This window comes from Nerophis ophidion, unplaced genomic scaffold, assembly GCF_033978795.1.
Source record: "Nerophis ophidion isolate RoL-2023_Sa unplaced genomic scaffold, RoL_Noph_v1.0 HiC_scaffold_118, whole genome shotgun sequence".
NCBI lineage: Eukaryota > Metazoa > Chordata > Actinopteri > Syngnathiformes > Syngnathidae > Nerophis > Nerophis ophidion.
The window spans coordinates 204,879-226,641 of NW_026907040.1; the positions used below are offsets into that span (position 1 = coordinate 204,879).

Below are 21,763 nucleotides of genomic sequence, written 5' to 3' on the forward strand. Positions count from 1 at the left end.
GCTGTTTTCCACTCATCTGGTAATTTTCCTTCTTCATATATCCTATTATATCATTTCAAGACCACTTCTTTGCCGATGCTACCTACATTTTTGATCATTTGATAACTCACCAGGTCTTTCCCTGGCGTCGTATTTTTAAATTTTTTTAAAATTGGAACCATTTCGTCCAAAGAAAATGTCATATCCATAGTGTTGGTAAAACTATTATCGTTGTCTTCCTTCATTTCCCCAATATTTACACTAATTGTTTCTTCTCTCTTTTGTTTTTCTACATTTCTCAAATGATCATTACTGTGCACTTTAACAAAGGTTTTTGCTAAAAGTTCTGCTTTTTCTTTATTTCCTCCCACACTCCGCATTCCATCTTTCATCACATGATGTTTATGTTCTTTTCTGAGCCCTGACATTCTCTTGATCATTCCCCACACTTGGCTTAAAGGAGTAGTTCTATTTAGTGTTTCACAAAAAGTTCTCCAATGGTGTTTTCTTGTTTTTTTTAATAACATACCTTACTCTAGCTTGATGCCTTTTATATTGGATCATGTCTTGGAAATGATGTGTTCTTCTCAATATTCTAAATGCTCTATTCCGTTCTTGTATTGCATCTGTGCACTCTTGTGTCCACCACGGCACTATCTTCCTTCTTCTCCCTATACTATTCCTTGGTATGCTCTGTTCGGCTGCTTCTATTATGCACCCCGTAATATCTGTATTTAATTGTTCAATATCTTGATTTATATCTACTTCCTTTAAAGTTATGTCGGTAATTTCCCTAAATTTCCCCCAGTCACCATGATTATACTTCCATCTTCCTTCTATCCTAGTGCTTTCTGTCCTATGATTTATGTTTATGTGAATGAAGATTGGATAGTGATCACTTCCCATTGTGCTGTATTTATTTACTTCCCACTCCACCTTTCCTGCTAACCCTTGTGACACGAGTGGGACGGCGTGGCGCAGTGGAAGAGTGGCCGTGCGCAACCCGAGCGTCCCTGGTTCAATTCCCACCTAGTACCAACCTCGTCACGTCCGTTGTGTCCTGAGCAAGACACTTCACCCTTGCTCCTGATGGGTGCTGGTTGGCGCCTTGCATGGCAGCTCCCTCCATCAGTGTGTGAATGTGTGTGTGAATGGGTAAATGTGGAAGTAGTATCAAAGCGCTTTGAGTACCTTGAAGGTAGAAAAGCGCTATACAAGTACAACCCATTTATCATTTATAGTGTTAAATCTATTGCTGTTTCTTTACCCGTGACGACATCTAACCTTGTTCCCGACCCATCATTCACACACACCACTTCTTTTTCCTCCAAAAGTGCTTCCAATGTTTCCCCATTCCAGTCATCCCTTTCACCCCACATTGTGCTATGTGCATTAAAGTCACCACACCAAATAATATTGCCACTCCAGTGCTCCATTATTGTTTCTAGTTGGTGAATTTCTAATTTCTTGCATGGATTATAGAAGTTTAGTACTTTGTATCTTTCTTTATTATTCCATACTTCTACTCCTACTATCTCTAGTTCTTGTTTTACTTTTAATATTGAATATTGCATGTCTTCCTTAATAAATATGGCACATCCTCCTCCTTGCCCATCATTCCTTATCTTTACGTATCGTTATATATCCTTTTATTATAAAGTTTAATTTTGGCTTCAGCCATGTTTCTTGAATACATATTATATGTGGTTTATTTTTCATATTATTAATATATCCCTTTAATTCCTGTCCGTTTGCTATCAAACTTCTGGCATTCCACTGAACAATTAACATGGCGTTGGATTGTGGTCACATGACTCGGTCTCGTCTACTCTCTGTAGCTCACCTTGCACCTGTTCCCAGGATAGTTCTTTTAAATTTAAAAACTTTGCTGCTGCTTTGACAATTATTTTGATTTTCTCAGTCTTGTTTCTAGCCTGTTCTGTACAGTTTATTACGTAAGCCAGGAATACAACTAGTTTGTCCATGGAAATTCCTGTATTTGCTGCCTCTTGTTTTTTATTTCTTGAAATATTCTCCCTTCTGTCCTGTTCTGCCTTTTTTTTTATTTCTTATTTTAACTGCCTCTTCATATGTAATATTTCTTTCAACTCTGATTTGCTGTACTTCTGTTGCCAGTTTCCTTCTGATGCAGCCCCCATACGCTGCTGTGTGATTCCCGCCACAATTACAACACTTGACCTGTTCATTTTCTCCACATTGTCCATATTCATGCTCCCCTCCACACCTTCCACATCTCATCTTGGCATGACACACACTACTATGTGCCCAGAGCGTTGGCACTTGAAACAACGTACTGGGGGTGGCACGTAAGCTCTAACATAGAAGCTTAGATACCCAATCATGATTCTCTCTGGTAGGACCTCCTCAGCAAATTGCACTAGCACGGATTCACTCTCAGTCTTTTCACCATTCCTAAATGCCATCATTCTTTTCATCATAGTGACAGTTCCTCATTTTTTTTCTCTTTTCAGATCATCTAAATGTTCTCCTCTTGGGAGTCCTGTCACGACTCCTCTTGCCCCCTTTCGTTCTCCCACTTCGATTTTTTCCTTTATTATTTTGTTGCACAGTTTTTGCAATCGCATTGCTTTGTTCTTTTAGCCTCCATTTTTGCATTTAATCAACAGCCGTCCGTCCCTGAGCACCTTCGCTATCTCCACCTCTCCAATGTCCTTCTTTAATCCCTTAACCAGTGTCATCAAACTAATGTCATTCATATCTTGGTTTGATTTAAATGTATAAATTATCTTATATTCATCCATCATAACCCTTTTCCTCTTATCAACCTCTTCATGGTCTTCATGCACTCTTTTAGCACTCGACTTTCCTTCACTCCCTCCTCTCCCCTTCTTTCCTCTCTCCCCTCTAGTCCTATCCATTTCCATACTATCCTCATACATCCCGTCACTATCCCCTTCCATCTCCATCCAGTCACAAAACAGCTTATGCTCAACCGCCAAAACAGATTTAGACACTCTCGCCGCCGCCAAATTGACTCCAAATGCTTAGTAGTTCCGCGTCTCTCCTTCCTGAAGCTTCCTTCTCCCGTTAGAGTCCTCTCGAAACCTTTTGCCGCCAAATTCACTCCAAATGCTTAGTAGTTCCGCGTCTCTCCTTCCTGAAGCTTCCTTCTCCCGTTAGAGTCCTCTCGAAACCTTTTGTCGGTGTGCGTGCCGCCTTTAGAAAGTCACGTGACCAATCATGAGCTGTTTGGGTCACGTGACCGATACGCGAACTGTGTCGCACTGGCACCTGCGCGCCAAACTGTGTTTATAAGTGATGAGCATCGTGCGTTGCGGTGGAGATGTAGCCAAACTCTCATGAGACACACTTTGCCTTTGGTCTTGTAGATATATTTATTGTATCGGCAGCATCGTAAATATGCTGCCGCTAGACACACATTTTGAACTCAGGACCCCGGAACAGGAAACATAGGTGTCAGGTAACACAGAGGTAAACACTGCCCTCTAATGGACACAATGAGTAAGGGCGTACAACAGTACAACACTTAACAATAAGGAAGTGCATCTGTCAAGGAGATGCTGCTGCCAACAGAATCGCCTCACTTCTGTCGTTGTTTTGTTTTTTTTGTCATTTATCATCGCCGGAGATCATTTCCGCCGTCTGGGAATATTTTGATCATATATCGGAAAAAAATGTATTTGTGTTCATTTTCTTGTCGTTTCATTAAGTCTCCACTGGAGACTCTCCGGTATTGTCCCGCCCATCCTATTAATTACATTAAAACACAGTGATGGTTGTTTTCTCCGGTAGCTGAGTTGGTAAAGTGAAGGACCAAAAGCGTTCATGTTGATTCCCATAGGGCGGTTGTTCGAGTCCAGCTGGGCCCCAGTTACTTTTTACCATGAATTGCTTAACGTGGACCCCGATTTAAACAAGTTGAAAAACTTATTGGGGTGTTACTATTTAGTGGTAAATGGTACGGAATATGTACTGAACTGTTCAATCTACTAATACATAAAAGTTTCAATCAATCAATCATGTTCACATTATTTATTGACTGTATCTAAAAAAGATAAACATATAGTATTATTTAAATGAAGATATGAAATAATCCTAAATGAAATACAATGACTTGGTTTATATTATTGTATATACTAGGTCATAAAATCAGTGTCAGTTGAGTCGGTCCATAGGTTGCCTGTAGGGATTTTTACTGTCCAGTAGATGTCATTATTTAGTGACTCAGTATTGACACAGTATCAATACAGTTTTGCAATGTGTCCAAACGATACATGAAGCCTCATCAACCCATCACTACTTATTAGCGTCCTGCTCACGTCTTTCTCAGTCCATGTGCTTTCACGACAGTTGGCACACTTGACGTTACAAAGCAGTACTGCTCTGTTCTGCTGCCTTCCTTTTTTTTTTTTTAAATGTTTATTTATACATTTCAACAATTACAAACAGTAAGCCAAACAACAATATAAAACATTATAAAACATTATGAAAACAGTACAAAACAGTGCCTGGGGGTTGTAAATTCAAAATAACAAAAATAGAATACAAACAAATATATATATATATATAATAAACAAAGTGCAAAGCCATAGGTTCATTCAGATTCATTAAACAACTTAAATTTGGAACACAGAATCATCGTTTTCACAGCTTTTTTGTTGTTAGAGGTAGAGAGTGTTTTAATGTAAAGTTCAAAATCTTTTTTAAAGGCACAAAAGATAGGACGGGTATTAAGAAACTTACATTTATGAATATAAAACTTAGCCAACAAAATAATGAGGTTGCAAAGGTGAAATTCCTTTTCACATTTTTGTTCATACAGTGTAAAACCAAAAATCACATCTTTAAAGCAAAGCACAAATCTGTCATAAATATTGTCCAGGATGAAGCGACAGATGCCTGCCATAGTGATGGAGTGTTTTCACAAGTCCAAAACAAGTGGTTAACAGTCTCTGGGTGCATGTTACATAACATCAATGTCCTTCTTCTATTTAACCATTACAGTCTTTACAGGGTAATAACCAGGAATGATTTTAAATGATATCTCTTTGACTTTGTTGGGAAGTAAATACCTGTTAGGAAGGGACCACGTTTTGACCCAACAGATGTCATTTACAACATTATTCCAGAGGGAAATTACATAGGAGACAGACACACAATCATTTCGGAATAAGCTGCGGATTTTTCTTTTTTTTTTTTTTTTTTATCAAAGCAAAGTTTCCCCACATGAGTGTCAAGTGGATCATTCACAATTTTTACAGCAGAAAGAGGAGGTGTGTAAGCCCTGTACAACATAATAACAGGTGTTGGAATGTACAACATAATAACACCTGTTGGAATGTACAACATAATAACACCTGTTGGGATGTACAACATAATAACACCTGTTGGAATGTACAACATAATAACACCTGTTGGAATGTACAACATAATAACACCTGTTGGAATGTACAACATAATAACAGGTGTTGGAATGTACAACATAATAACACCTGTTGGAATGTACAACATAATAATACCTGTTGGAATGTACAACATAATAACACCTGTTGGAATGTACAACATAATAACAGGTGTTGGAATGTACAACATAATAACAGGTGTTGGAATGTACAACATAATAACACCTGTTGGAATGTACAACATAATAACACCTGTTGGGATGTACAACATAATAACACCTGTTGGAATGTACAACATAATAACAGGTGTTGGGATGTACAACATAATAACAGGTGTTGGAATGGACAACATAATAACAGGTGTTGGAATGTACAACATAATAACAGGTGTTGGAATGTACAACATAATAACACCTGTTGGAATGTACAACATAATAATACCTGTTGGAATGTACAACATAATAACAGGTGTTGGAATGTACAACATAATAACAGGTGTTGGAATGTACAACATAATAACAGGTGTTGGAATGTACAACATAATAACAGGTGTTGGAATGTACAACATAATAACACCTGTTGGAATGTACAACATAATAATACCTGTTGGAATGTACAACATAATAACAGGTGTTGGAATGTACAACATAATAACAGGTGTTGGAATGTACAACATAATAACAGGTGTTGGAATGTACAACATAATAACAGGTGTTGGAATGTACAACATAATAACACCTGTTGGAATGTACAACATAATAATACCTGTTGGAATGTACAACATAATAACAGGTGTTGGAATGTACAACATAATAACAGGTGTTGGAATGTACAACATAATAACAGGTGTTGGAATGTACAACATAATAACAGGTGTTGGAATGTACAACATAATAACACCTGTTGGAATGTACAACATAATAATACCTGTTGGAATGTACAACATAATAACAGGTGTTGGAATGTACAACATAATAACAGGTGTTGGAATGTACAACATAATAACAGGTGTTGGAATGTACAACATAATAACAGGTGTTGGAATGTACAACATAACAACACCTGTTGGAATGTACAACATAATAACAGGTGTTGGAATGTACAACATAATAACAGGTGTTGGAATGGACAACATAATAACAGGTGTTGGAATGTACAACATAATAACAGGTGTTGGAATGGCATCAAATAAAATGGCAAATTGTTTGGGAGTCACAGGTATCTTAAAATGGTTGAGAAATTCTTGGTAATTAAAAAGTTGACCTTCCTTATTGAAAAGCTGACTCACTAAAATAATGTTATTGTTAAACCAATTGTTGAGGAAAAGAGATTTCCTTTTGTAACATATGTCTTTATTGTTCCAGATGAAATATTTGGTAGGTGAGAAGTGGTGCTTGTATAAAAGAGAGCATGCTAGAAGGGCTTGTTTGTGGAAGTTTGAGAGTGCAACAGGAATCCTGTCAATGTTAGAATTACACAATAGCAAAAATGTTAGGCCTCCAAGGTTAGAGAATACATGATGAGAAATAAAGTTCCAAATTGAGGTAGGGTCTTTCAGGTAGTGTCTTATCCAATTAATTTTAAAGGTGTTGTTTAGTGTAGTGAAGTCAAGAAAGTTTAGACCACCCTGATTGTAATTGTTCATTATAACTGATTTATTTATATACTGAATTTTGTTTTTCCAAATAAAGTCAACCAGTATTTTGTCAATAGTTTTACATATTTTTGGGTAATAAAGCGTAATCTTACCGGCTGTCCGTTCAGCTTTTGCTTTTGTCACAACTGTGGGTTATCGTCAAGGATAGCAAACCTTCTCCCACTCTGCGCTGCGGTGGCGTCTTCTGACTTATGCTCTCCTTGATTAGACGCAGCTCTCTAATTATCGGGCTCGCGCACCAGCTGGTGAGACGGGAGCGCGCGGCGCTCTTTCTGCGCGTGAACGTGAATAGATGGGGTGATCATATAAACAGACTGGCTGAACTATATTCTACCTGGGGTTGCCAAGGTGAATAGGGGGTTCGGATGTGCTTTACCCAAAAATATTATTTTATTTTATTTTTTTATTTTTTTAATGGGGTTTGGTTGGTTGCCAGGTCGCTGAGGTTACGAGCACGCGCATCAGCTGACGAGACAGCTATTTGCCGCTAAAGTCACTTTTTAGACTTAAGAGTTCATCTTTCATGTTATCAGTTTGAGAACTTTTTTTCCCTCTCTTTCGATTTTTCCTTTCTTTTATTGTAACTGGATCTGTGCACTCTTATTTTATTTTAATATTTTCTACCGCTTGTCCCTTTGGGGTCAATTATATCCGTTATTTCGGAATAATTCCCGCCAATAGAGTGATGTTTGTGTACATTAAATTATTCTGATGTACATCGCATCTCATAACTGATACTACTCATTGTTTCCTGGATTAATTATTGTTATTTTATTATTCAAAAGTGAAACCAACGATTCCGGAAACGCTGAAGTAAAAAGTTTGATGTATGTTGCTGTTAAAGTGAGACAACTTGAACAAGTTTGACTCGTTAAAAGTCTGAGCAACAAATGAAGATGCAAACTATTCACTGATTGATGTTGTTGAAAAGAGAAGAGCCTCAATAGAAATGAAAATAAATAAATTAGAGTATTTTGGATGAAATGAGCAAGTAGGAATGAGGTGTAGGTAACAACAATAAAAACACGTGGAAGGGTAAATTTAAATAATTCAGGCAGTAATATCGCTACAATTTCTAGCACTTTCACTCTTGTCATTGCAATAAATGTCGCACGGGGGCGCCACTGAACCCCATCATTAAAGCTTTGTTTGATATACTTTGAATTTATTTTTGAAAAAACAAGACACTCTTTTATATCACATTGTTATTCAAATAAATATTACAGGAAAGAAAAGCATGGTAACAGTGACGGCAGGCAATATTTTGCCTCTTCGTCCCCTCGGCTGTGACGTCATTCCCAGCTTCCGGCGTGAACGGAAGGCAGCGGAAGTGTGCCAACTGTCGTGAAAGCACATCGACGCAGAAAGCCGCAAGTAGGACTAATAAGTCACTCTTATTATTTGTTCTCCAGTTTGAAATATTTACGGCCTATAAAATACATCTTTGATTCTTTAGTAAAGGATAAAGTGGTATCGGTGCGCTAGAAGCACTGTGCCGCTTCTCGTGCTATCTTTGCTTGTTAGTTAGCTTAGCTGGCTAGTTAGCTTAGCTTGTTAGCTGCTAACAGAAGACACAGAATTTATCAACACATCGCTAAGTAGAGATCAAGTGTGAGAGTAAAGTGTTGTGATTGTGTGAAAATGTGCGAAAGAAGGATAGCAAAGTATGAGGAGGAACTTTGTCCAACAAAAGAGGAGGACGAGCGACAACATCAACTACTGGACGTTTATTATAAGAAACTTCATCAAGTTGTGTTACACAGAACAGGTTTGTTTACTTTTTACTCTCACATCTTTACTAACTTTATATTTGATGAATAACACTATGCTTAATATATTGTGTATAAGAAGTTGTGTTGTCTTGTGAGGATGATGCATTCCGTCTGCTACTTGCAACGTGGTCTTGCAACCACGTGGTTGTCTGTGTTCTGTGGAATGTAACTACTAAAGATGAGTTACACATCCCAGTCCATTTGTACTACAAACTGTCAGTGGTGGAACAAGTCAGAGCCGGGCCGGGGGCATGACACAAATAATAAAGCTAATTCTACCATCATTTTACAACATACACATGCCAGAAAGGCATGTGTATCTTTAACCAGGTTTTAAAACGTTTCAAAACCATTTCTGCTGAAATTTGCATTTTCCCGACATGCATTTATTTTCCCACTTTCACCACAGCATCAACCCGTTCACAGGATGTAGAAAACATCAAAGGGGATCTGTTTTTTTCTTTTAACTGTGCCTATTGTTCACAAACCTTATGTTAGACATTAACATGTTTTGTTTTTTATTTTTTATGAATTCTAAGTTCTAAAGAAACGTCAGCAAAATCTTAACTATCCTAGATTTATCAATGGAGTCAATGGGATCACCTCTATTCCGCTCACTAAGCCCCCTAAATAAGAATTAGTTGATCAATATAATATACCCAGAAGTCATTTTTTAATCGCTATCTCTAAAACATCCTGTAAAAATGCATATCCTTTGGAAATATGCCTTACAATAGCCACAAACTGGAGGATACATTTTTAATTAGGATACGATTTGAATAAATAATGTAAAGGTTGAATGGAAATTTCCAGGGTGTATCCCCTCTTCTGCCCACCTGTAAGTCCAAAAGGGAAAACAAAAGGGAAAAGCGGTAGAAAATGGATGGATGGATAGGAAAAAAGCACATCATCGACAGGCCTCAAATGTTTCCTTTTTAAAGGGGAACCTTATCAGCAGACCCATGTAAGCGTCAATATATACTTTGATGTTGCAGAAAAAAGACCGTATATTTTTTCAACCGATTTCCGAACTCTAAATGGGTACATTTTGGCGAGTTAAACGCCTTTCAGTTTATCGCTTCAGGAGCGATGACGTCAGAATGTGACGTCACCTAGGTAATGAAGCCGCCATTTTCATTTTCTCAAACACATTACAAACACAGCGTCTCCGCTCTGTTATTTTCCGTTTTTTCATGCCTTGTCGGTGTGTTGTCGGAGGGTGTAACAACACTAACAGGGAGGGATTCAAGTTGCACCACTGGCCCAAAGATGCGAAAGTGGCAAGAAATCGGCCGCCAGACCCCCATTGAATGTGCCGCAGTGTCTGCACATTTTACCGGCGATGCTAAGGCAGACATGGCACAGAGATGTATGGATAACCTGCAGATGCATTTGCAACGATGAAGTCAACGAAATCACAAAGGTGAGTTTTGTTGATGTTGTTGACTTATGTGCTAATCAGACTTATTTGGTCGCATCGTGACTGCCAGCTAATCGATGTTAACATGCTATTTAGGCTAGCTGTATGTACAATTGAAACTATTTTTAAATCCAGCGTTTCCCTCCACCCACATTTAATGCCAAACAAACACTTACCAATCGACGGGTTTAAGTTGATCCAGTTTCACAAGATGCGAAACTTCCGATCGTTGGTCTGCACATTTTACCGGCGGTGCTAAGGCAAACATGGCCGAATAGCGTCAATAGTTATTCGCTCAATAGCTTCAGTTTGTTATTCAATTTAGTTTTCGCTATCTGCCTCCATACTCTAACTATCCGTTTCAATACATGTGTAATCCGTGGAATCGCTTAAACCGTTGAAATCCGAGTCTGAATCCGAGCTAATGTCGCTATATCTTGCTGTGGTAACCGCCATGTTGTTTGTATTGGCAGCACTGGATGACGTCACAGGAAAATGGACAGTGGCTTCGAAGATAGCTAAAATAAGGCACTTTAAAGCTTTTTTTAAGGATATTCCGGGACGGGTAACATTTTGGAAAAAAAAACTTCAAAGAATAAAACAAGCCACTGGGGACTGATTTTTATTGGTTTTAAGCCTTTTGAAATTGTGATAATGTTCCCCTTTAAGGTCAAGACAAGTGTTGCCTTAAAGGAGGGCTCATATTTTAGGGCACCAAGGCAAGTCAGAAGGGCACCAAGGCAAATGTTATTTTCTTTCCAGTTTGTTGATTAAATGCAGAGTCGCTCACATTTATTTGTGCAATAAATCTTTGAACAATTTTGACCCGTACTTTGGGTCAAAGCATAATAATTGTGTAAATGCATCAATAAGTACATTATGCTTGTGTAAGGTGCTTTTTTTTTTTTTAACCTTTATTTTGTTAGCGCAGTCAGACCTATTATTCTGAAGGGGGAAGTGTGTTGCTGTTCTCAGCTTGATGTGTAGATGCGAAAGTTGCGACTGCAGTCCGGTTTGTACATTATTCCAACATTGATGATGTCGTTCACAACAACACAAGCAGATGAGATGTGTTGCAGGTGTATGGATTTTCCTTGCCAGTTTTAGCTTCGTAGCTTAGTCGCTATTCCAAATGACCGCCTAAAGGACGGGACAATTGTGTGTTTAAAGGATGAATGAGTGGTCCAGAACACATTTTCCATCCATCCATCTTCTTCTGCTTATCCGAGGTCGGGTCGTGGGGTCAGCAGCCTAAGCAGAGAAACCCAGACTTCCCTCTCCCCAGCCACTTTGTCCAGTTCCTCCCGGGGGATCTCGAGGCATTCCCAGGCCAGCCGGAAGACATAGTCTTCACTATGTGTCCTGGGTCTTCCCCGTGGCCCGAACCAACTCATCTGGCTCCTCTCCATGTGGAGGAGCAGCAGCTTTACTTTGAGTTCCTCCCGGATGACAGAGCTTCTCACCCTATCTCTAAGGGAGAGCCCCGCCACCCGGCAGAAGAAGCTCATTTCGGCAGCTTGTACCCGTGATCTTGTCCTTCGGTCATAACCCAAAGCTCATGACCATAGGTGAGGATGGGAACGTAGATTGAACAATAAATTGAGAGCTTTGCCTTCCGGCTCAGCTCCTTCTTCATCAAAACGGATCGATAAAGTGTCCGCATTACTGAAGACGCCGCACCGATCCGCCTGTTGATCTCACGATCCACTCTTCCCTCACTCGTGAACAAAACTCCGAGGTACTTGAACTCCTCCATTTGAAGCAAGATCTCCTCCCCAAGCCGAATATTGGCAATCCACCCATTTCCGGGCGAGAACCATGGACTCGGACTTGGAGGTGCTGATTTCCATCCCAGTCTCTTCACACTCTGCTGAAACTGATCCAGTGAGAGCTGAATATATTGGCCAGATGAACCCACCAGGACCACATTATCTGCAAAAAGCAGAGACTTAATCCAGCAGCCACCAAACCACATCCCCTCAACGCCTTGACTGCGCCTACAAATTCTATCCATAAAAGTTACGAACAGAATCGGTAACAAAGTGCAGCCTTGACGGAGTCCAAGCCTCACTGGAAAGGTGTCTGACTTACTGCCGGCGATGCGGACCAAGCTCTGACACTGATCATACAAGGAGCGGACCGCCACAATAAGATCTGTGCCTTGTCCGAGTCCACAAAGCACATGTAGACTGGTTGGGCAAACTCCCATGTACCCTCAAGGACTCTGCTGAGAGTATAGCTGGTCCACAGTTCCACGACCGGGACGAAAACCACACTGTTCCTCCTGAATCCGAAGTTCGGCTATTTGTCGTAGCCTCCTCTCCAGTACACCGGAATAGACCTTACCGGCAAGGCATTATTTTCTCTAACAAATGTTGCTTCTTCTAAGAATGACAACATTTCTCTTATATTTGTGTCAATTTCCCTAATATTGTGCAGTGAACAGTAGATTTTGTTTTATTAGCCAATTCTGTGACTCCGTAAGTCATTGTTGAAATAATATGCTTTATTTTTTTTGTTGAGTTCAGTGATTATTGACTAGATTATTACTTTGGGAAGGTGAGAGAAGAAGAGTTGTGGTCTTGTGAGAATTGTCTGGTTTGTCCATCCTAGGCCACCGTAGGTCACATGTGGTGCATCACCAGACCTGCTAATGTTAGCCAAGTTAGCTGCTCATGCGTGTTGGAGTGGGGACGGCTGAGGGGAGTCGTGTATGAAACAAGCTCAGCTTCCTCATGAAGGTGACGTGATGATGTCACATAAGGACTACACTCACAAAAGAATGGCAACGTTTGGGCCCCCAGACCAGCTTTATTTGTGCCATATTGAGGCAGCGCTTTTTTACGCTTTCAGACCAAACGAACAAAAGAAGGCCTTTTGTATGCAGTTTGAGAGCCGCAGCCGGAGAAAATAAACACACAGTGTATCCATGACTGCAAAGTTCATTGACCGTTTGTCTGATTGATTGACTAATGTTTTAATACCTCTGGACATTGACTTGAAATATTTCTGTCAATCACACAAACATGCTTGTGGGGGAGTTTTCTGTGTCTACGTACCTTCCACACATGCGTACACCCACCGGAGTGACATTTTTCCAAGTTGCACCATCCCCACATTTTTCAACCTATTCAAACCATTCCAACATCAACTCATTCCACTCATCCTGGACATTCAAACTAACACTTTCTCAAGTTCCAAACGAAATTTCAATTTTCCTTTAAATTCAAACTCTTCACCATTTAAACCAGGGGTCTGAAACTCTATCTACATGGGGGCCACTGGATGCAGAAACTGGGTGAGGCTGGGCCGCAAGAAAATATTTCTTAAAAAATGTAACATGCGCTTTTTAATGAATTCACTTTCTATGAATGGCTTTCCCGCCCTAGCAACATACTTGCCAATCCTCACCATTTTTCCGGGAGACTCCTGAATTTCAGTGCACCTCCCGACAATCTACCGGTGCAACCATTCTCCCCAATTTTTACCAATTTTCACCCGGCCGACATTATTAAGGGCTGCCGTGACTGCACTGCCTTTAACGTCCTCTACAACATTGGTTCTCAACATTTTTTCAGTGATGTACCCCCTGTGAACATTTTTCTAATTCAAGTACCCCCTAATCAGAGCCATGCATTTTTGGTTGAAAAAAAAGAGATAAAGAAGTAAAATACAGCACTATGTCATCAGTGTCTGATTTATTCAATTGTATAACAGTGCAAAATATTGCTCATTTGTAGTGGTCTTTCTTGAAATATTTGGAAAAAAAGATATAAACATAAATAAAAAAACTTGTTGAAAAGTAAACAAGTGATTTAATTATAAATCAAGATTTCTCCACATAGAAGTAATCATCAACTTAAAGTGTCCTCTTTGGGGATTGTAATAGAGATCCATCTGGATTCATCAACTTACTTCTAAATATTTCTTCACAAAAAAAAACAAAAAAACTTTAACATCAATATTTATGGAACATGTCCACAAAAAGTCTAGCTGTCAACACTGAATGTTGGATTTTTTAAATTATTTTTTCAGTTTATAAACTTACATTCATATTTCATTGAAGTATTATTCAACAAACATATTTATAAAGGATTTATGAATTGCTGTTTTTTTTTAGAATGTTTTTAATAAATCTCACTTGTCCCTTGGCATACCTTCAAGTACCTTTCAGGGGTTTGCGCACCCCCTAAAAGAGGACTACTGCTCCACTACATGTCATCGCGCATGCTTTTATATCACACAACCAACATGCCGGCTCCACAACATGTTGTATGAATCTTGTGCAGAACAACGTACGTGGCTGCAAGACGTACTTGTTCAAAAGCCATACAGGTCACACTGAGGGTGGCTGTATAAACAACTTTAACACTGTTACAAATATGCGCCACACTGTGAACCGACACCAAACAAGGATGACAAACACATTTTGGGAAAATTTCCGCACACTAACACAAATGCAGCCCTAACTCTCCCGGGCTACAATATACAACACCTCAACCGACGCAAGTAGGGAGGGTAGGGGGTTGGTGGTAGCGGTGGTGTGTATATTGTAGCCCGGAAGAGTTGGGTCTGCATGGGATTCTGGGTAATTGTTCTGTTGTGTTTATGTTGTGTTATGATGCAGATGTTCTCCCGAAATGTGTTTGTCATTCTTGTTTGGTGTGGGTTCACAATTTGGCACATATTTGTAACAGTCTTAAAGTTTTTCTTACGGCCACCCTTAGTGTGACGTGTGTAGCTGTTGATCAAATATATCTTGCAATAACACACATAGATATTTCATGGCCAGATGCAACATACAACTAGGCTTGCACGCTGTCAGTTCATGATGTAGGGGGCGCTAAAGGCAGCACCCTTATGGCACTCCCTGAATATTTTTGATCTGGTACAAATCTATAGGGGCTTTGAGAACATTGATGCCCTGAAATTCAGGGGTCTCCCGGGAAAATTGGGGATGTTGGCAAGTATGACTCTGTCAAGCGCCATTCATATTAAACTCGCGGGCCGCACCAACATTAAATTGTCATATCAAAGTGCGGGCCGCATAATAACGTCTCACGGGCCGCATGTTTGAGACCCCTGATTTAAACCATTTTAACATTCAAACTATTCTTACATTCACACTACATTCTGTCAGCAATTCAGTTCAATATCAGCATTGGAGCATTCACACGCAATTCCTTGAAAAATTGCCTCATCTACTTATTATTATTATTGTTATTATTAAATGTAGCTTACCATATTGCTGAAAAATGTAACTTTCCCTTGGAGATTAATAAAGTACAGTATTTCCTTGAATTGCCGCCGGGGCGCTAATTAATTTAAAACCTCTTCTCACTCCGGCATTTACCAAAGGGATGTGGTAAAGGCAAGCATGCGGTAATTATTATAAAACCTCTTCTCACTCCAGCACTTACCAAAGACATGCGGTAAAATTAGTCCTGCGCTTAAAAATTTGAGTGTGATGTAAGGATACCATCATGAAAAGCACATTTAATTTAAAAAAACACGTTATTATGGTCTTACCTTTACTTATAAATGAAGTCCATGCGCAGCTCCTTCTGATCAAAAGCATCGATAACTTGTTTATAGAAGTCTTCCTTATCTTTCTTCAGGTTCAAAGTCTCTCTGTCTCGATGGAGATCTTCCTTTATCACCTCCTGCTTCGATTGAAAGTCCAGTTTTGAAAATTGTTTTATTTTAGATATATGTAATCCTCCATGTTAAAAGTGCAAGCAAGAGGAAAAAATAAACACACGCTGCTCACTCTTGCTGCTTGTTGTCACTTCTTCTTCAGCCGAGTAGTCGCAAGAAGGATCACTAGCGCCCTCTACCACCAAGAGGCGGGAGTCATTTAATGACTCATATTTGACACACGCAGCTACGGTATATTAATAAAACATAGCTGCTTACTGTTCTTTTTAGCATCTTCAACAGCTTGGACCTTAAATAATACTGAATAGCGCTTAATCTTTTTCCCTTGATGCGATTTCAAATTATTGAAATCAGTGTCCTCCATTTTGAAAATGATGACAGGTGAAGTGTCACTCGTGACGTGACGAGTGTGACCCGGCGGAAATTCTAGGCATAAGCTAATTATTTGGCGAAACGAGTTTGACTCGGGGTTCATCCTGAGCCGGCGGTAATGCTAAGCATGCGCTAATTAGTTTGCGAAACGAGTTAGACCCAGCAGTAATTCTAGGCAGGTGCATACTATATACCCGGCGGCAATTCAAGGAAATACGGTATGTCTGATTCTGATTTTGATTGAATGTGTGGACTGCATGAATGATGCCTTTTCAATTCTCACTCTAACCCAATTTGAGTGTCTAGAAACGCACTAAATTAATATAATCCATTATTACTATCATTCATAAGGTAAACAAGTTATCTTTTGAAGGTGTAGTCAGTAATCTGATTACTTCTTCCCAGTTTAACTGTGGTGACACTATCTAAATGAAAGCAAAACAGATGTCATCTTTCTTGACCAAGATGTTGACTGTGCTCATGCTTCTTTTATAACAGACATGTCTCTAAAGATGAATGTGAAAATGACTAATTATTGTCCACCAGCAGGGGGAGCTCATCACTAGTACTACTGCGTGGAGGCTGGCATGTGGTACATTATTTCCTGTGTGTGTATGACTTATTCAGAGGGAGAACAGCACACTTTCACGTATGGCGTCTACCATTAAGGATTGCAGGAATGACTTTTAGGATGTTTTTATATGAATAAGATGGATTGGATGTTGGCCTGGGAAGACATTCCCCTGAAAGTCTTCTTCATGTGTCAGCTGGAAGTACCCTGACTGCTGTGAGGGGAAACTGATGAGATTGTGAGATCATATGTTGGTGCAGGACATTGTCTCATGTGACTGAGCAAAACTGGACTTTTCTGAAGAATGTTTGTTTTCTCCTGTCCCGCAGACCTCGATGAAGAACATCTTCCTCGTGAGCAGGAGGAGGAACCACAGTACCCCCACATACACAAGGAAGAAGGGGTACCACATTCCCAACACATCAAAGAGGGAGGAGAGGAGCCACAGCCCCCCCACATTAAAGAGGAAGACGAGAAGCCACAGACCCATAATGTTAAACTGACCCTTCACATTAAAGGGCAAGCGGAGGACCCACTGAACTTACACATCAAAAAGGAAGAGGAGGACTCACTGACCCCCAACTTTAAAGAGGAAGAGGAGGACCAAGAGCCGCCGCAGATTAAAGAGGAAGAGGAGGAAAAGGGCATCAGTCAGCCTAAATGGTTGGAGGAGTTCCCAGTGACTGGTGTCCCTGTGAAGAGTGAAGATGATGAGGTGAAAGGTGAAAGTGAGGAGAGGGGAGGGGGGGAGCCTCCAAGCAGCAGCTCAACACAACACATGACAACAGAAGCTGATGGAGACCACTGTGGAGGATCACAAGCAGACAAGCTCTTAGCTCCACTATCAGATAGTGAGGACACAACGTCACACTCTCCTGACACTGATGATGAAGACTCTAAAGATGATAAGACATGTCACACTGACAACACTCACTTCACATCTTCTCACTGTCACAAAACCTTTAAATACCATAGTTCTCTGAAATTACACATAAGATCACACACTGGAGAAAAACCTTTTTCTTGTTCACTCTGTAGTAAAGGTTTTACACAACGTCAGAATTTGAAGGTACACATGAGAACACACACTGGTGAAAAAACTTTTTCCTGTACAATCTGTAGTGAAGGTTTTGTAGAAAGTCGCAATTTGAAAAAACACATGAGGACACACACTGGAGAAAGACCTTTTGTTTGTTCAACCTGTGGTAAAGGTTTGGTAGACAGTAACAATTTGAAAAGACACATGAGAACACACACTGGTGAAAAGCCGTTTTCCTGTTCAACCTGTGGTAAAGGTTTTACACAAAGTCAACATTTGAAAAGACACATGAGAACACACACCGGTGAAAAACCTTTTTCTTGTTCAATCTGTGGTAAAGGTTTTACACAAAGTAGTAGTTTGAAAACACACATGAGAACACACACTGGTGAAAAATCGCATTCCTGTTGAATCTGCAACAGAAGCTTTAGTGAGCGATCGACCCTTGTAGCACACATGAGAAGACACCCAGGAGAGAAAGTGTTGAGTTGCAGTGTGTGTGGTGAAAGATTGTCTTCTAAGTACCAGTGTAAGAAACACAAGTGTGCTGGTGAGAACAGCAGCAGCAAATGAAACTGCAGGATTTGAAATAAACTCTCAAGACTTTCATTTTGACTTTCTAACATCAGCACATATAACATGTGTGACATTGTTGTTTGTCTAACAATCTGTTTAATACATTTCTACATTTATAGATTAGATATTTTATATTACTGCTTTTTTCAGTCAAGTAAATGCATTAATATGCAACATTGTGTACTTATATTAAAAAATGGACGGAACAATTTGAGTAAAAAGGTGAGAGTAAACAATAAAAGACATATTTTACATGCAATAAACATTTTGTGCACACACACACATATATATATATATATATATATATATATATATATATATATATATACAGTGAAGAAAATAAGTATTTGAACACCCTGCTATTTTGCTAGTTCTCCCACTTAGAAATCATTGAGGGGTCTGAAAATTTCACAGTAGGTGCATGTCCACTGTATGACAGATAACCTAAAAAGAAAATTCCAGAAATCAAAACCTATGATTTTTGAACAATTTATTCGTGTGATACAGCTGAAAATAAGTATTTGAACACCAACATTAATATTTGGTAGAGTAGCCTTTGTTTGCAATTACAGAGGTCAAACATTTCCTGTAGTTCTTCAGCAGGTTTGTACAGACTGCAGGAGGGATTTTGGCCCACTCCTCCACTCAGGTCTTCTCTAGATCAGTCAGGTTTCTGGGTTGTCGCTGAGTAACACAGACTTTCAGCTCCCTCCAAAGATTTTTAATTGGATTTAGGTCTGGAGACTGGCTAGGACACCCCGGAACCTTGATATGGTTCTTAATGAGCCATTTCTTTGTTTTCCTGGCTGTGTGCTTTGGGTCATTGTCATGTTGGAAGATCCAGCCACGACTCATCTTCAATGATCTGACTGAGGGAAGGAGATTTTTGGCCAAAATCTCACAATACATGGCTGCAGTCATCCTCTCCTTAATACAGTACAGTCGTCCTGTTCCATGAGCAGAAAAACACCCCCAAAGCATGATGCCACCACCCCCATGCTTCACAGTAGGGATGGTGATCTTGGGATGGTACGCATCATTCTTCTTCCTCCAAACACACATAGTGGAATTATGACCAAAAAGGTCAATTTGGGTCTCATCTGTCCACAAAACTTTCTCCCATTAATCCTCTGGATGATCCAAATGGTCATCGGCAAACTTAAGACGGGCCTTAACATGTTCTGGTTTAAGCAGGGAACCTTCCGTGCCATGCATGATTTCAAACCATGACGTCTTAGTGTATTACCAACAGTCACCATGGAAACAGTGGTCCCAGCTCATTTCAGCTCATTGACCAAGTCCTGCCGTGTAGTCCTGGGCTGATTCCTCACCTTTAATAGCATCATTGAGAGCCCACCAGGTGATATCTTGAATGGGGCTCCACTCTGATTGAGATTGAGCGTCATGTTTAGCTTCTTCCATTTTCTAATGATTGCTCCAACAGTGGACCTTTTTTCACCAAGCTACTTGGCAATTTCTCCAGAGCCCTTTCCATCTTTGTGGAGTTGTACACTATTGTGTCTGGTGTCTTTGGACAGCTCTTTGCTCTTAGCCATGCTGAATGTGTGGGTCTTTCTGATCGTATGGGGTGGACAGGTGTCTTTATGCAGCTAACGACATCACACAGGTGCATCTGATTCAGGATAATACAGTGGAGTGGAGGAGGACTTTTAAAGGCGGACTAACATGTCTTTGAGGGTCAGAATTTTAGCTGATAGACAGGTGTTCAAATACTTATTTTCAGCTGTAATACACAAATAAATTGTTAAAAAATCATAGATTGTGATTTCTGGATTTTTCTTTTTAGGTTATCTGTCATACAGTGGACATGCAACTACCATGAACATTTTAGACCCCTCAATGATTTCTAAGTGGAGGAACTTGCAAAATAGCAGGGTGTTCAAATACTTATTTTCTTGACTGTATGTACTGGTTCACATCTGAAACATCTTCTGGACCACTTCAGGAAGCATATTATTATTTACTTTATACATCATTTGAACAGTTGTCTTTTATTCACTTTTAAAATGTGTGATTTTATGAATCATTTGATGGGTCTCTATAATGTATTTTGTTAATTATCGTTATTACCCTGAATCATGATGGTTGTGTTGTGATTATTTTATATGTATGTCCCCAGGCCTTTATGCAGTATAAAAGTGAGAGAAAACAGCATATGTTTTTTTGTGGAAAGATGGCTTTGTTTTAAAAATCTTACATTTGTGGATACATCAAATAAATCCAGTATTGTGTTTAAAAATGTGTTTTTTGTTTTTTCTCTTTTTTAACATCCCCAGAACAACATCAATATCAGTCAAAGTTTGGAGTGTCAGGCAAAAGCCAATATTGTACATCATCCCACAGAGATTTACTTTGCATACATTCTTAAAATGAACTGTTTATTGTGTTTCCCTATCACAGAACGAACAAGTGTTGTATCCAATTGCAAAACAACATCTTAAAAATTAAATGAAGTTATGAGTATTGTTTTGTTCCAGAGAAAATACAGTAAAGAATTAATAGTAAATAGTTGAAAAAATGACATACTGTAATTCAAATATTTTGAATGAAAGCCTTCTTAATTTTTGTAATTATTTTTATTTGCAGGTCGTAGTTAATGAAATTTTCAAATAATAAAACACTTTTATCAGTCAATAATTGCATCAGTGACCAAATACCTTTTTCAAACCATTGCTGTTCAAAGATGGATTTGTTTCTCATTTTAATATAAGAACAATTCCATAGTGGAGTATTGTGTGTGATGAAGTTGTGTTTGTAAATTAGTTTCCAGTACAACAACACTTGCTGGTAGGGATGGGTACTGTTCACTTCTAATTCCATGTTTTATGTGTTATATATGTCAATATATTGTGTGTTTGTATTTTGCCAACATGGTAGAATCACATGATAGGCAGGTTGTATTATGTTTTTCTGTTACCTTGAGGAAATGGCATAGAGAGGAAGATGACAATATAATGTCACTTGGACAATGATGTACAGAACAGAGGAGATTTAGTTCATTTTTATTTTTGCTTTTAGGCTATTTGTTTTTTTCTTTTTGTTTTTTTGACAAGACCTCTCCTTTATCCAGCTTTGTATTTCTGGTAGCTGGTAAAAAAGAGATGGAAGGGGATAGTGACGGGATGTATGAGGAAGGTATGGACATGGATAGGACTAGAGGGCAGAGAGGAAAGAAGGGGACAGGAGGTCATGAAGGAAAGTAGAGCGCTAAGAGAGTAGAAAGGAGGAAAAAGATAGTGGTGGACAATTGCAAGATTGAAGTCAGATCAAGACATGAAGGATATTAGTTTGAT

At 39.3% G+C, this 21,763-nt stretch overlaps 2 protein-coding genes across 2 annotated transcripts in view; both read left to right on the forward strand.

The window, feature by feature from the left end:
- The window catches only part of LOC133547484 (gastrula zinc finger protein XlCGF28.1-like), a 229,426-nt gene that overhangs the window by 189,208 nt on the left and 18,455 nt on the right, over positions 1–21,763 (forward strand). The window lies entirely within an intron of this gene.
- LOC133547486 (gastrula zinc finger protein 5-1-like) lies at positions 8,345–18,482 on the forward strand. Its single transcript, XM_061893173.1, has 2 exons — positions 8,345–8,809; positions 17,164–18,482. The coding sequence occupies exons 1-2, from the start codon at positions 8,683–8,685 to the stop codon at positions 18,282–18,284; spliced, it is 1,248 nt and encodes a 415-aa protein (XP_061749157.1). The 5' UTR covers positions 8,345–8,682; the 3' UTR covers positions 18,285–18,482.